At 34.2% G+C, this 13,480-nt stretch overlaps 2 protein-coding genes across 5 annotated transcripts in view; both read right to left on the bottom strand.

Moving 5' to 3' along the window:
* Window positions 1–164: 164 nt before the first annotated feature.
* LOC129947399 (uncharacterized) lies at window positions 165–1,772 on the bottom strand. The gene is made up of 4 exons (XM_056057939.1): window positions 1,586–1,772; window positions 1,222–1,526; window positions 1,032–1,152; window positions 165–969 (listed from the first exon to the last, which is right to left on the bottom strand). Exons 1-4 carry the CDS (start codon window positions 1,739–1,741, stop codon window positions 760–762), a joined length of 792 nt encoding a protein of 263 aa, XP_055913914.1. The 5' UTR covers window positions 1,742–1,772; the 3' UTR covers window positions 165–759.
* A 6,797-nt stretch (window positions 1,773–8,569) lies between these two features.
* LOC129947038 (mucin-2) overlaps window positions 8,570–13,480 on the bottom strand; it is an 85,684-nt gene continuing 80,773 nt past the window's right edge. For 3 of the 4 annotated variants that reach the window (XM_056057472.1, XM_056057475.1, XM_056057474.1), the window contains exons 5-10: window positions 10,440–10,626; window positions 9,954–10,372; window positions 9,712–9,889; window positions 9,313–9,650; window positions 9,019–9,251; window positions 8,570–8,942 (exon numbers count right to left, since the gene is read on the bottom strand). In XM_056057472.1, coding sequence (XP_055913447.1) covers window positions 8,795–8,942; window positions 9,019–9,251; window positions 9,313–9,650; window positions 9,712–9,889; window positions 9,954–10,372; window positions 10,440–10,626 — 1,503 coding nt within the window. In that variant the 3' untranslated portion in view covers window positions 8,570–8,794. The remainder of the gene's footprint in view (window positions 8,943–9,018; window positions 9,252–9,312; window positions 9,651–9,711; window positions 9,890–9,953; window positions 10,373–10,439; window positions 10,627–13,480) is intronic. The other variant, XM_056057473.1, reaches the window with a different exon arrangement.

A 13,480-nucleotide genomic window follows, 5' to 3' on the forward strand; every position in this document is an offset into this window, starting at 1 on the left:
TGGACCTAAGTAACATGTTTAATGGGATCCTTGAGAGAACCACATTTGTTATGAAAAATTTAAAACGGAAGCACAATCATCACAATACAGAATACTCTACAACAAACTGAACTTCGACCTTACAGAACTGACGTACGTTCAAAACTGATGAGCGTTATATTTAAAGCACGAGGCGAAATAATCAATTTAAACTTTATGCCACATCAACCGGACCTTCCAATTTTGTGTGATTTTTGCAACCTTAAGTAGAGAGAGGGTATATATCATTTCATGTCCCATTCTAAAAGAATTCCGGGATAGTCATTTTGGTGTTACTTTGATGGATATGGATGCTCTCATCGATATCTTGAATGGAAAATTTGGTTGGGAAATATATAACAACGGCGCTGAAATACAGAAAATGTATAATAGAAGGAGACTTTTAATCTAACAAATAAGTATTATGTATATTATAGTATTAAATGATTGAACTTAAAACTGTCAATCTGGTAGACGGCCTTTGGCCAAACCATACTAAACTTAAGATGGAATTGTTAATTAAAAATTATTTTGTGCTAAATAAAGTTTTCAATAACTAATTAACTACTGAACTACTTAAGAATTTAACGAAGTGTTGTTTGAAAATGATAATCATCCGAAATGCTCCGAAGAAACATTTTTCTAACAATGCCATAATTTGAACGGTACACCTAGGCGTATGTGAACTATTTAAATTTTAAGTACTATTTATAATCTTTTATTTGTAAAAAGTCTTGAGTTTCAATTCGATATTTGATCTGTCATTTTATCGGGCTCAGATTTTTTCGAGCCATCTGCTTGGTCCGCCTTTTGAGAAGAATTGTCAGCTCTTGTGGAATTGGGACGATTTGTGTAAATTCTAAAATGCTTGTTGAAACGTAATTTCTCTTTGCTGATCGATTCAATTTCTGATTGAGTGAGTCCTTTTATAATATTTCCCATTATGCTCACCTAGAATTTTAAATCTTTATTCAAATATATTTATATAACGATAGAAATAGAAAACATTTTACATCGAGTGTTGACCAATTAGATGGTGAGCCAAATGCATTATCTTGTACGGCTAATCTTGCAAAAGCTTCAATTCTATCGGCAGGACAGTTTTCCAAACTGCCAATCCATTCAGCAGAATATCTTTAAAAAATATTTAAAAAGAAAAAAATATTAATTTTGTAATATATGTAAGTAAAAATATGATTTTACCTCAAGGCCACAGCATGAATTGCAGCTATATCCGATCGATTAAGATAACACACAATCTGACCCATCGATATCAAATCATACTCGGAATATGTCCTGGGGTTCTTATTTGGCCATTCGTTACTTACTTTTTGTGCTATCAAAGTCATCTGCTCATCGGTGAAACCTTTTTGCACCGATCCAAATGCTTTGACAATTTCAACAACATCTATGGTGATGTTACGTAAATCATCCAAAGGAATACCAGTTACGAGATTTCCCATATTCTTGTAAGCCAAAGGGGAAATATTTTCGATTCCGTCATTGGCCTATAAATAATTCTTTGAATATGTATCCACACATCTATAATGTTCGGAATGGAACTAACATTTTTAATCAGTTGCCAAATGCGTTCACTTGAGTTTCTATCGACTGGATTCCTTCCAATTTCTGTTACACACTCCTCTAGTTTTTCCCAATTGAGAAATTTAATTTCGGTATCCGATAGAATTTGATTGCAATCGAATGCTGATGTAACCGCCATGGTAAATACTGAAAGGGCTAGAAGCCGAGAACCTCTCATGTTGCTGAGGATTGTTTAACTATTGTCGTCGTTGGTATAAAATATGTGTAATAAGTATTCCAAACAGCTTAAAAGGCATTTAGTTTTTATGGAATTTTTAATTCTGATTGGCATAGGTCAAATCGTTAATAGACATTTGATAAATGTGGAGTAAGAAGAAATTTAACAATGAATGCCAAAAACCACAGCGAGCAATTTACCATGAAACTCACTGCCATACCCCCAACCACAAGCGTCAACGGCAAGTGGAATCAACATCAGGACTTCGTTAAGAAGGTAGCGGAAAATACTATAGCTACTATCCACCTAGGAAAAATTACCAGTGGTATGAGGATGAAGGTGCAGTATGTAGAGATAGCGAAAGGGAGAACAAAGAAGCATGAGACTAATCAATGAAGATCCAGTCCATGCATCAGGCAAGTATGCTCGATGGCTAGTCAAATAGGACGTACCAGACCAAATCTTCAAATTGAGGCCAAACGAATTTCAAGCCGTGACTCACCGTCCATATATGAGTGCAGGTCACCAAAAACTTCTATTAGCAATGTCATAATTTGGGATCCTTAAAAAAATTGATTCAGAAATGCATGACATTACAAAATACGCGGTAAAACGTGGAAAAGGGTTTACAGCTTATATGCGCTATTATGTGATTCCTTCAACTTTGGATTAACGAAGTAATCCAACATCTTCAACAGGTCTTCCCGATTGCTTAGCTATGAGGACTAAACTTATATCATCGGCCGCTCCAAGCTGTAGTAGGAGTATTTACAACTTTGCATGAAAAGGTGAAAGGCGCTGCTCTTCAAGTGATGTATATGCTACAAACAAACAAAGCCTCATTAGTTCATCGGCTAGGAGTTCAAATACCACCTAGCTAGGAATAAACCACGAGTGACATCTTAGTTCAAACCCGGCAAAGAACTACCTTAGCAATGTGTTGCTATTTCTACAAAACAAATGGATTTTGAGAAATTCTTTCCGAAAAGATTAAATAAAGAGACCTTTCATAGATCTGGAGCTGGATAAAATAAAAGTAAGGACTAGTTCCTATTCCAATAACTCAACACGCAAAAAGAGGACGTATAAAAGCAAGAGGCTAAAGGATTTTTTAATTGCTTACTCTGCTATGTTTTGCAAGCTCGAATTAATCCTCCTTAACTTGACGGTAAAAATCGGTACAATCGTTTCATGATGGGGTCCATTCGCAGGGCTGGATTTAGAGAAAGGGTGGAAGCCCCCGGGCTTCCACAGACGGGGGACTCACAATAAAGACTACGGACAATTTTTGTTTCAAAATCCAACTAATAAACACTATTAAACATCTTTTTCTTTGATACGTATTTTTTTTGTTGCTCTTTTACCTTTACCAAATGCCTACAGTACTTTGTACATACATGATTATTTAATTATATTAATCTTAAATGACAGAAACCATTGATCTATATTTGTTCACTCCAATCAGGCAATCAGTGAAATATCAAAATCTCAAATGGCCCTGATAAGAAGCACTTCCAATTCACTACCCATCTTGAGGGAGTACCCCAATCGGTTAATGGCTGAGTGGGGTGGTACTTGCCTGCAACCTCTTAGCACAGATAATAAATTTATACAGATGTCTCATCCCAGCAGGAAAAAATGAAACATTTTTTTCTCTTAACAGACAAGCCTTAACAGACAAGATCCTCTGCAGTCCGCCCTGAGCTTACATTGATAAATCCAACAAATGTTTCTTGAATTTTTTTTATTTAAGTAATATCGGAAAACAATGGATAATTGGGACTTTAATTGAATGTCAAAAGTCTCATCAAGCATAATTGCAACAAACTCTGACTGTTTGACTCTATCGGAAATTTGATCGCGTAAAAGGTCAGCAACAGCTTTGATTGAATCATTTTGGATAGCCATTGAGGTTCCTTTAAAAACTGTTGATGTTTCAAAGTATTGAGATAGAATTGGATCATATATCTTTAGTAAATTAAGTAGTTCAATATAGTTGCCTAGGTTTAAAGATGAACTTGATTCAGAAGGCAATACAAAATTCCTGAGCAATACAAAAATATGTTTTTCTTATTAAAAAAAGCCAAGCTAAAAACTAAAATTTTAGAGAAAATTAAAGAAAAATCTATCGGTTTATTTTATATCGGTCGATATCTTTTCTGGTTCTTGAGCTATGGACAGCAAAAAAAAAGTAGCGAACGTACGAACGTAGGTACACACGCACAGACATTTTCCCAAAATGCTTTTATTTCCACTATATGGACCTTAAAACGTCGAGAAATGTCAACATTTTCAATCCACAAATCGGACCCATAACAATAATCAAAAAGGAACAGGTTTTTTTTTATACAGTTATGTCAAGGAAACATACAAATGAGCCAATACAAATCTACAGGAAGACCCTTATTTGAACAGAAAACAGTACATATTTTATTTTTTGCTGCACAAAATCTACTTGTCCATTTTTGAGGAAGTTATCTTTTTGAATAAAAAAAATAAGATCACTTCTTTTTAAACTAGAAAAAAAATATTATTTTTATTGTTGACACATTATGTGGAGATTTTACAAAATTGAAGAAAAAGAATTTATAAAAAAAATCCACATGAATGCACGCAACTAGCATTTACATATCCGATTATAAGAACTCGATCTATAAAGACAACCTTGTCCTAGCTTTGTTTCTATTTCTAAAGACAACTGTAAATATTTTTTTTTTCTCGTCGTCGACAAGCGATCAACTCTCCTGCACCTATTTTCAACGCATCACCACCAGCCACACCACACCACAAAAAATCAAAATAAAACAGTTATGTTTTCATTTGTGAAGAATGATCTTGGTGTATTATGTGTTACTGTGCATTAGGATTATGAGAGGAAAAAAACATACAAAAATGATTTCAGATTTTTCTTTGCCTTAGTTTTCATTCATAGGAAAGAAGACGAGCAACATAGCTTTCGTGTATTCATTTAGTGAATGTGTTGAACTTTTTGAAAAAGCTCTTTTTTTGGTTGATTTCAGTTTCATATATCATTTCTCGCCATAAAGCCTAGTACATACTTGTGAACCATCTCCTGAACCCATACAAATTTCAGTTTTTGGTTCACCCCTGAACTTGCTCGTGAAGCTGAGTGGAGAACAAAGTGGAGAGTTTTCGTTCACGGGCAATTCACGTGCAAAATGTACGGGAACTGTTGGTGAAGCTTTGACATTTGGTTTCAACGTGTACTCACAAGTGTGTACCAGTGAGCAATGTCAGAAGTTCACTTTCTCCACTGGCGAACGTTCACTTCACGAGGAAGTATGTACTAGGCTTAAGGGTGAGACATCTGTATATTTATTATCTGTGCTCTTAGGTTGATTATTCCATTCCGTGTCTCCACAATTTTTTTTTATAAATTATATAAATTAATTGCTGTATATGAAGAATAGGTGTTCTTCAATTCTTGGAAAAATCAATTATTATTGAATAATTGGTAAATTGTCCATCGGCTGTTCAATTCTTTGATTTCGTGCAGAATTTGTACACGTTTTATACAGCCAGTACAGAGCGGCACCGAATTCTGATTTAGAAATTATCGGAGAAGAAAAACGATCAGTTTTTAGTCTTGACAAAGCTCAGCGATACTCGTTGGTCTTGTCAAGCTGAAGCTACGAAAGCCTTAGTCAACGGCTATTCGGAAATCGAAGAAGCTCTAACCAGCATATCTTCCAATAAAGAGCAAAAAGACATCGTGAGGAATGAAGCAAAGCACTTTCTACATAAGATGAGTGGTCCCGAAACCGCTTTGTTTGCAACATTTTGGAACGATATTTTGGAGATATTCAACGCAACAAACAAGATTTTGCAAGACCTGTAAATGATTTTTGAATCGGCAATGCGTGCACTACAATTATTGAAATCATTCGTGGAATCCAAACGAAATGATTTTGATAAATACGAGGAAGCAGCCAAAACAATATCCCATACTGATGAATATTTACAATCACCCACACCCACACCAGAACGAGAAATTTGAGGTTGAAACCGCTCGATTACGGGAAAGCACAAGCACGTAAATCTGTTACACAAGGAAAAATACAAGTATCTGCCTTAATCCCAGTGCTTGGCTACCTATCCTTTTCTCTTACTGAAAGATTGTATGCCTACCAAGCTGTACGTTCGAGATTTGGATTCCTTAATCACATCGAGAAGATGGATGAGGCATTGGTGAAAGTGTATCCCGATGATTTAGAGCCTAGTCTTGGATGAGTTGGTTCAATTTGTGTCTTTGATTGACTCATACAAAAAGGAAAAGGACTATGGAACAGATCAATCGCCGGAACTATTTTACTACAAAATCCTCGAAAATCAAAATTTCTGAGCTACATTCCCAAACCTCGAAATTGCATTAAGAATGTATTTGGTTTTGATAGTAACAAATTGCACTGGAGAACGCTCATTTTCAAAAATGAAAATTATAAAAAATAGACTTCAATTCACGACAAAACGATATATCGAAGCTTTATCTCCTGAGCATTAAAAGCGATTTACTGTGAGAACTAGATTTCAACGATATCATCAACGATTTTTTGGTGAAACAAGCTCGAAAGGTTCCGATCGTTAACCCTAAAATTAAATTTTAGATAATTCTTTTTTCTGTTTACATGTGGTTGTTCAATACTAAAGGAATCTACTTGGTTTCACAATAAATAATTTATTGAAAAACTCGAGTGAAAAAAATTTGGGTCGAGGGGGCCTCCACTTCTTTATTGCCTCAAGGCCTCTGGACCTCTAAGTCCGGCCCTGTCCATTCGTAACCCGGAATGTTTTCCACACATTTTTTTCACATCAGGGCCATATTATTAGATTTTAATTTTTCTAACTTATTTATTAATGATTTTCAAACATTTATCAGATCAGTTAAGTTGAAATTTCAATAGAAAAAAATAGTTAAAGTCATTCTTTTGCCCTAATTAGTAACCTTTGTTTATATGATGTGGTGGTATCATCATACATCTCAAGATCGTGGACTTGCCCTTGAAGTTGCTCGATAAAAAATTGCACCATTTTGGGAAAAAATGCGCTTAAACAAAAAATACTTAACCAGACTCTTTGTAGGAAAGGAATTTCTAAATGACAGGAAATAGTATTGGCCAGTCTACTCACCTATCTTTGGATTTTCTGAAAGAATTGCGTTGGAGACTTACATACATATGTTCAAAAGTCAGTTATCGACGCAACAATGTGAAAAAGTCTCTTCCGGTACTGAAAATAAGGCGGTGATGATACTGGGGTGGAATCATGTAAGGTGATTCGTGACTGTCACATTTTTGACAATCAAATGTGATCAAAAGAATTTATTCGTCACTTTAGAAGAAAAACTTTGACATTTGTTTTTTTTTTTTTAATATTTCGGCAAATTGGTTTGTGTTTTGTTCGTCTAGACATTGTATGTTCCTAAAGTGGACGTAATTTCAACAAAAATGTAAGTAAACATTTATGTATGTATGTATGTACTCGTATATTGTATTACTGTTTACTAGACTTATTGTTAAACAATATAAAATGTTTATCAACAAAGCTCAAATTCAATTTCTGAGTAACTTATATGGAACAATATCACGATTTGGCCAAATCCTTTTCGGGCAACAGTATAAGTTCAAGGGATTCACAGAGAATCCAGTGGTAGAAGCTCAATAGAATGGGCCCCCTACAAAATGAACAGCAGAGTGGAAAAGGGTAGGTATTTATATTTCATTGATTGGTGTCCTCTCATTGTTTATATTGCAGAGATTTGGACTATTAATTGCAAATAAAAAATCAATCGCACAAACTGGAGGAGGACCTTACACAGAAAAAGCGTTGGACAGTGTCGACGAGGTAATAATCCAAGCATGTGGGATCGAAGCAGCAGTGGAGGGAACATGTAGAGTATTCAGTTTCAGATGCAATAAACATGGTGAGTTTTCAGAAATTTTAGTTACAGTGTTGATTTACGATTTTGTTTATTTCCAGAGTTCGATAATGTTCTTTCCAAGCCAGTGGATGTGGCATTGGAACCAACGACGATCCCAGCGTCTACTTTCAAACGCAACAAGCTACCAACAAAAGTGGAGGAGAATACACTTCTAGCCGAAAAGCAACTGGAACTCCAGCAAAAATGTATTGATTTGCAAATCAAAAAGCTGGAAGACAACGATAAAATTTTTCAAACAGTCGACACTTCAATAATTGAATTGAAAGATTGAGTAAAGTTGCTATGCCAGGAAAAGTAAAAGGAAAGAGAGTGTACAAATGCACTGAGAAAAGAAGTCAATGAGATCCGAGTCTGGGAGTTAAGCAAGAAATGAGCAGGCACAATTTTATTTTAATAATTACTTACCTACGTATGTGTTCAAAATAGGTAAATATATATTTCATGTAAACATACCTATATATTTATTATAATATTCAAATCCATGCTGTGAATGTGTGATGTTTTTGTTTTAATGAAGTTTTTTTTGTTGATTTTGAGTTTTTAGAAGGTGATGCTGTCAATACTGATTCTGGCATTAGAACTGTATGACCAGTCAGCACCAACTTGCCTTTGATGGGCACAACAAAACCAAAGGTGGAGTCGGTGTTTTCGATCAAATTGTTTGTTTTTTAATCATGTACAGATTCCTTTTTTCTAAGAGAAAGGATAGGGATAAATATGAATTTCGGATAAAACAGAAGAACCGTTTTGTTTTCTGCTGTTTTTCAAAGTTTGAACCGAATTTAATAGAAGAAATTAAGCTAAAAAATAGATAAAAAAAAACTAATAAATTAGAATAAATGTGGACAGTTTATTTTTATTTATTAGTTGATAAAAAACGAACAAACACAACAACAATGATATATTCTCTCAGAATATCAACTTTCATACTTTTTCTTTTGTTTTATAACAATAAGATCGGTCATACATTAATTTACTCGTACATTTAGTAAAATAGTTGATTTTTTCTTCTTTTTTTTAAACAGATACAATTTTAAAACGATGCAGGTTATGCTTTAACTTGTAGGCGATTGCTGCGTTGTGCTACCGCCCGAGCTGGGCCTTTCAATTGTCATTGTTTGTTGGGGTACTTGACTATCTGGACTTATTCCGATCTCATTATAGATTTGTTTCATTACAAACAAAATTGTATCTTCAGATTCCCTAAAAACAAAACAAAACAAAAATAAAGTTATGTATTGGAAAATGTATTGTTAGTCTTTAAAGTTTATAGCCTTACCAATAACAAACATGACTACTCAAGGCAAATAAATATTCATTGAAGAATTCCAATGGAGCCTCCTGCAGAACATAGTCAACGCGTTTCGAGTCATTCAATTTTCCCAGTGGAAAATCAATTTCAATAACATCTGTGTCCGATTGGTTGGTAGAATTTGAATTGGCTCTTGAGCGGGATGTTGATGCAACGCTTTGTTGTGTCTGTTGCCCTTGTTGGGCTTGCAATTCCAAGAGCTACATAAGGATGGCTTTTAAATAAATTTCTCATTATTTTTTATTGTCTAAACAAACTTACCCTATCGACTTCCTCTTTCAATTCCTTCGGATCATTTTTAGCCTTGGGAGTGAGGAAATTCACACTATCTAAAGTGGTCTTAAAGGTTTCGAAAAAGCGCTGTTTCAAATCGGCTCCTACTCGAGTCATTGTTTCCTTTAACTCTAAATGCATTCGTTTTCTACCTTTGTGATGAGGAATCAGTACTGGAGGGATGCCATTCATGTCGGGATTTACGAGAGCTTCGAGCCTGTATGCCACTGGATCGTAGGGATGAAATATATTATAGAAACCTGGACATGTAGGTAGACGGAAGTCCAAGCCAAGTTTGTCAATTCCTCGAATTGTGACGAACATTCCTAAGCAAACAAAATTCTCATTAAAATGGGATTCATTTCTTTAAAAAAAAGGTATTTTTACCAATAGGTGATCCAAGTGCGAAAAACTTTTTCGGTTGGAAAAGGAGTTGTGGGTAACTTATAAATGGTTGACCAGTTCCAGCCTGTCCCATTTTATAAGTAATATTTTTGCCTTCTTCTTCTTCCTTGAGCCGATTCGATTCAACTGGCGAATCTGAAGTCATTGCATCAGGATTTTCCTAAAAATAAAAAACACCACACATTTTTGTGATCTTCCTTTCAACTTCGAAAATTATTGTTTACCATATTTTTTTCCTCAGATTGTTTGTGTGGTCTTTGATGACACAGCAAGTCGAACATAATCAAAGAACCCAAACTATGACCGGCCAAGGACACTTCACCATGGAATTCTGGATTTCTCTGCTTGTACTTCACAAAAATGTCATTCATAGATGATGTGACAGTATTTATGATCCTTTGACAGAACATGGGACTTGTATAGAATAGAATATCCAGTAGGGTGTCATTTGTAAAGTTTCGAAGCTTTGGAATTGATTCCAGAGTTATCGATTTTAATTTCTCATCGATGCCAAACTCTTCGGAATGTAGTTCACTGTGCCATGATACCGGCAAAACTTCAACTCGCCCAACATGACCACTTTCAACTGAATTTTTGTAGTGGGATTGAACTAATTGCAACGCAATACTGCGGAATTCATCAACTAAAATTATCATGATTAAAAAATTTATTTAAAGAATCAACTTGAACTTGATGTATCTACTACTTACCAACTTCTTCGACAGATCTCATTTTAAGATCACAAGCTGATCCTATGCCGTGAACCATAAAAAGTAAATGGTCAACTTTGTGTGATTCACCTTCATCGATGTTGAAGTCGTCAAGATCTCGCTTTACAACTCGTGGACGTGTTATGGTTTGCTGTTTCATATAAGATAGAAAACTTTCCGAATCAAGCTGATGTTTGGACATCAGGAAAGAAGCATTGTGTTAGAAGTTTTTGAGTGAAATGGGGGTTAAGTTATGTACAAACGAAAAGTGACTTTCAATGAGCATGCAATTAGACCAGTTTAAGTTAGTAATTTGTTATGATTTGGAATAGAATGTTATTGAGTTAGAAGAAAACTTGAAGAAACTGAAGTGAAAGTTTAATAGTTTTAGGGTTAATTTTTTGTGAATAGATACAAATTGAGGTTAATTTAGTTAACATTCCAAATATTTTAGTTATAATCTTCCGGAAAATGATCAACTGCCAAATGGGGCTAATTTAAATAAGAAACAAATATAACACTTTATCTACTGAAAAACATTTAAAATCTGCATATATAGATTTTTACAATTCAATCAGTTATTAAGTGTTTAATCCATTTCCTGTGGATACCAGTGCTAATTGAGTTAGAAAAGTGAAATTTCACAACCTTTCTATTATTGGTCTAATAAGAAGGAATGTGAAAAAAAAAACGTTTGGAACATGCCGGCAAAATTGGCCACAAAAACTAACAAAATATTAAAATTAAATTTTCCTGTTATACAAGATGTGAATCATTATTTATATTTTTTGTCTAGAATCTTAAAATAGTTTTTTAAAAAAGAGTACGTTATGTTCTAGAAATATGTTAACAAATTTAAGTTCTTTCTTGGCAAACGGATATAGCAACGAAAGAATTGGTTATTGTGAATAAAAAAGGGCTGAAGCTTAAATTTTGATGTGATTTAAAACAAGCTTAAGCTTAAAACTAAAAGACGTTTTCTAATTATGGTTAATTAAAAATGCCTTAAAGATTGTTTTTCCAGCTTAAACTCTAAATTGTTTAATTAATAAATACCTTAAGCTAGAATATTGTAGGTAAGGCTATAAAAATAATAAGATTCCTTGACCCTTGACTAGAAAGCTTTGACTAGCTCTTATTTTAAGATTTTTCTTCAGATTTAGTGCGAATACGAGCGAGCGACAGTCAAAGCTTTATATAGAACGTTCGGAAAAAAATACAAAAGTATACGTTTCAGATTTCCTGATGAATACAATAACTGTAAAGGTTTCTTCCAACTTAATGAACATTGCAATGCATTTGAAGAATTCACAAGTTTGGACGTTAATTTCATGATCCACTGGTCTTAAGAAGATGAACAGAACGAGAATATGTAGGAAAATGAAACCATTCTTGGATATTCTGGATGCTACTAAACTTAAAAAAAAATAAAGCTAGTATTGAAACAAAATGTAGGTTATCAAAACCGTTCTATTTGATCTACCCATCCGTGATCTACAGTCAATCCGATAGGGTCTAGCTCGATAAGCAGTGGACATAATAGCTGGGGCCTGATTATCGGATTCGCGGCGAATTGTTTTGCTAGCGAGTTTGCCATTTTTTCGCCATATTCGTTTTGAGTTCGACAAATTAACGAATTCGAAGGCGAATTTGAAATGTTTATTGGCGAGTTGAAATCCGACAGCTTTTTTTGGCGGATCCACGAGGAAATACGACGCGAGTCGAATTTGAAAGGTTAAATTAAAAACGATCCGCTGCGACCTTCATAGTCAGGCCCCTAATTTATAGTATAAGGCGCCAGTTATAGCTATCTCTGGTTTTTATTATTGAAAATAAACATTAGAATTTTTTTGACTGGTCGTTTATAGCTTCCTTAAAAATGTCTGTCATTGAAAAAAATGTCCTAATTGAAATCCACCGAAAAACTTTTACTGACAGAAATCTGTCATTGAAACTGTGTGAAATTGAAACACAAATCCGTGGAACGATTCGTTTCACTTTTGAACATAAAAGTATCAGCTGAGGGAAAATTAATTTCCGTCCGGAAAATAGAAACATACATTTTTAGAGAAAAATAAATGCGCAGCTACACTTTTTTTTCCCAAAAAATCTTTTTGTGTGATTTCCGATCCATCAGTATATAATTTTCATTTCTAACAAAGGGAAACACCGTCAAATATCGATTCTAAAGTTTTTCCGGATCGATTTCAATGATAGCTATAACTGCCGCATAACTAGAACTTTCTTTTACTTATCCATCAAGTAAATTTAAAATTTGTAAATGTTCTATTCATATGAACGCAGTACTTGCAAAGAAAAAATGTATTAATAAATAAATAACCGCTAGAAATATTAAGCTTAAGTTAGAATTTTGTAGCTAAGGCTTTTGAGCGTAATTTTTGTTTAATTCACATGGAACAAATCCGTTAAACTAAAATAAAGCTAGCTTTATCTCCCTTTATAAAGCTCTGACTAGCTAGCTTTATCTTGGTCCTTAAAAAAATGCTAGCATTTATTTTGTATCCATAAGGCCCATTCTGTATAATAAGAAATATTGCATGTTATAAATTACTTTCGACAGTATTTATTAAACATACAAAACATGACGAGATAAAAAATTAAAGAAAACCGACGACGACCAACGAAACGAACAAAAAAATATGAGTCTGAGTTTGATTCTTGACCTGTCAAACATAACATAACATAAACAAGATCGAAATCTACGATATTGGGAGTCGGTAGTGTAGGATGATATTTTTACTAAGGATGGTGAATAGAAACTTGGGACACTGAAATGAGAAACCTCAATGAGTTAATTGAGTAATATTTCTTTTGGGAGAATGGATATTGGATTGCTACAAAATATATAAAGAGAACATTTATTTTAGCTGTTTGGCTGAATTTGTTTGCTAATTCAGCACAAAATGTTGATGAGAAAGAGTTATCCGAAAGTGAAGTGAAAGAGCAAGTCTCTTCTTCAAATAAGGCAACAGACATCGAGGTCTAACTACTGGAGTGAATTGATTTCGACATCAATTCGC

This window comes from Eupeodes corollae, chromosome 2, assembly GCF_945859685.1.
Source record: "Eupeodes corollae chromosome 2, idEupCoro1.1, whole genome shotgun sequence".
Taxonomy (NCBI): domain Eukaryota; kingdom Metazoa; phylum Arthropoda; class Insecta; order Diptera; family Syrphidae; genus Eupeodes; species Eupeodes corollae.

Excerpts from the sequence above, each read along its gene's own strand:
- LOC129947399 (XM_056057939.1), bottom strand. The coding sequence starts at position 1,741 with ATGGCGGTTACATCAGCATTCGATTGCAATCAAATTCTATCGGATACC. Across the intron at positions 1,527-1,585 it reads TTTGGCAACTGATTAAAAAT|GCCAATGACGGAATCGAAAA; the intron begins GTTAGTTCCATT and ends AATTATTTATAG. Across the intron at positions 1,153-1,221 it reads ATTCATGCTGTGGCCTTGAG|ATATTCTGCTGAATGGATTG; the intron begins GTAAAATCATAT and ends TATTTTTTAAAG.